We start from the raw sequence: 2,630 nt of genomic DNA on the forward strand, positions 1-2,630 counted from the left end.
CCCAAATCAGCCGCCGATCTGCCGCTGCCCACGTCGTGGCCGTCCGTCCGTCCACCCGTCCTCTTTTCCGGGCAGGTGGTCACCACGGCCCAGCGCAGCAGAGGCGACAATTATTGCAGGCGCGGGCCCACCATCCCGCACCCCATTCCTCACCCACCCGAGCAGCAGCACTCACTGCCTCCCTCCACCAGCGCCCAGCGGTCTTCTCTCCCCTCCTCGGCGCGTTTCTCTCGCTCTCGCCTCAAAACGCCACGCGAGCCGAGCCGACCAACGGCGACCACCTCACCTCACCTCAGATCCCCCACGCCTGCCGCCCGCCGCTCTCCCCCCACCCTCCTGAAATCCCGCGCCTGCCCCTGCCGCCGGGCGCCCCGCCCGAGGGCACCGCGGTAATTTCGCGCCGCCACCGTACCCCGTCCGGTCTCCGGACGGACCCCGGCTGGCTGGCTGGCTGTCGGTCGCCGCGTCATTATCCACGCAACCTCTCCCCGTCCGTCCGGAACACGGAAGTAATCGCCGGTTACCCGGTCAAACCCTCCAGCGGCGGCTCCGATCCGGCCATGCCTTGCCTTACCTATCCCGCCTCCTCGCCGTCTGTCACGTGCCGCGCGCGTGGCCCCCCCTCGCTCGGCCGGCGCCCCACCCCCGGCGTGTCCTTTTATTCCAACCCCCCCGACCCTCGCCTCGCCTCACCGCACCGTCCGTCCGTCCGTCCCGCGACTTTCTTGTTCCGTCCGTCTCCTAGGGTTAGGTTAGGGTTCGTCGCCAGATCTGAGCCATGGAGCTGAGGGAGATGGCCGCCGCGGCGGCCGCCGCTGCGTCGGCGGGAGGAGGAGGAGGAACCGGCGGTGGGGGCGGCGGCAGGCTGCCGCCGCCCAACCCCAACCTGCCCTACCGCGAGGACTGCTGGAGCGAGGGCGAGACGGCGGCCCTCGTCGGCGCCTGGGGCAGCCGCTACGTCGACCTCAACCGGGGCAACCTGCGCCAGAAGCAGTGGCAGGAGGTCGCCGGCGCCGTCAACTCGCGCCGCGGGGCCGCCGCGCGCCGCCGCCCGCCGCGCACCGACGTCCAGTGCAAGAACCGCGTCGACACGCTCAAGAAGAAGTACAAGGCCGAGCGCGCCCGCGGCGGGCCATCCGCCTGGAACTTCTACGGCGAGCTCGACCGCCTCGTCGGCCCCACCCTCGCCGCCGCCGCCGCCACCAAGAAGCACCCCTCCTCCGGCACGCCGGCCCCTCACTTCGCCCTGCCCCTCCACCCTTCCGCCGCCAGGAGGCACCCGTCCCCCTCGTCTTCGCCGTCCCCGCCTCCGCCCATGGCTCTGCCGCTGCCCAACTACCGCCGCGGCGCGCCGCTCCCTGCCGCCGCGTTTATCCAGCAGGCCGCCGCTGCCGCCGCCGCGGTTTCTGATTCAGATTACTCCGGTGATCTCGGTGACAACAACAACAGCAACTACTCGAGGCGGTCACCGTCCCGCTCAGTTTCATCGCACTCTGGTGGTAGCAACAAGCGCCGCCGCCGCAGCGAAAGCGGCAGTGGTGGTGATGGTGGTGTCGGTGAGCTGGCGAGGGCGATCGAGGCTTTTGCAGAGATGTATGAGCGCATCGAGAGTGCCAAGCAGAAGCAGTCCCTGGAGATGGAGCGAGAGCGGATCGACTTCATGAAGCAGCTGGAGGTGAAGCGCATGGAGAATTTCGTTGATGCACATGTGAAGCTCGCAAGAATGAAGCATGCCAATAAGAATGGAGGGTCTGCATCCAATGGTACCGTCGGAGTGGAGTTGGCTTCCTCCATGGCTGCGCTGCCTTTCCTTTCCAACCCTGCATTCCTTTGATGTTGAGGAAGGCTCTAGGTAAAGTTGATTGGTCATTTCAGTTTAGATGAACATTGCTTTAGGTTATTGTTGGTTTACTTTATCTGTGGCTACTGCAAAGTTTGTAATACCAGTGTTGATGTGCTAACGTTAACCTATATGTGGCATGAGGATGCTGTTCCTTTATGTTTAGGAGATTGGTACCCTTGAAGTATGTAGAGGCGTAATTTCAAATGTGAACACCATATACAATGGCATTTTTTTATTTGCTCCTATGTTTGGCCTTCAGAGTGAGAAGGTTGATACTTTATTTGTCTTGTTTCGAATATGTTACTTAGTGCTTGTATTGTTGTGGAACAAGGGAACTTTCTGTTTGCTGGGAAGTGATGATGTCCTGATAATGTGATACCCTACCTCTGTTTCTAAATATAAAGATGTTTCGACAGTTTTAGATTGAACTGCCAAAACGTCTTATATTTAGGAACAAAGGGTGTACTGGTTTGTTTCACATTTTTATGTTGGGAACTTGGGATACTGGTGTCCTGATAATGTATTGTGATGTAGTTTGCTTCACAATTTTCTGTTGGGATATTGATGCATTAGATGGTGTAGTGAACTGACCTCTATTTCTATTTCTGTTGCCGCTAGTCACCCTGTCTCCTTTGCATTGTACTTTTCCCCCTTCCAAATTGAGGAGCATAGTTCCCAGTTTTCATTCATCATGAAAACTGATGATACAGCTGCAACGAGATCGACCTCCGAGGTTCGATCAAGTCGCATCCATAGCAAACAAGAACATAAAACGTGAACATCAACC

General features: G+C 59.5%; 1 protein-coding gene across 1 annotated transcript; it reads left to right on the forward strand.

The window, feature by feature from the left end:
- The first annotated feature begins 277 nt into the window (after window positions 1–277).
- On the forward strand, window positions 278–2,078 carry LOC123450093 (trihelix transcription factor ASIL2-like). The gene has a single exon (XM_045127502.1). The coding sequence runs from the start codon at window positions 779–781 to the stop codon at window positions 1,832–1,834; it is 1,056 nt and encodes a 351-aa protein (XP_044983437.1). The 5' UTR covers window positions 278–778; the 3' UTR covers window positions 1,835–2,078.
- The last annotated feature ends 552 nt before the right edge of the window (window positions 2,079–2,630 follow it).

This window comes from Hordeum vulgare, chromosome 1H, assembly GCF_904849725.1.
Source record: "Hordeum vulgare subsp. vulgare chromosome 1H, MorexV3_pseudomolecules_assembly, whole genome shotgun sequence".
In the NCBI taxonomy this organism is placed as follows: Eukaryota; Viridiplantae; Streptophyta; class Magnoliopsida; order Poales; family Poaceae; genus Hordeum; species Hordeum vulgare.

What these genes read in the sequence shown, in the direction of transcription:
- LOC123450093 (XM_045127502.1), top strand. Translation starts at nt 779, where the DNA reads ATGGAGCTGAGGGAGATGGCCGCCGCGGCGGCCGCCGCTGCGTCGGCG.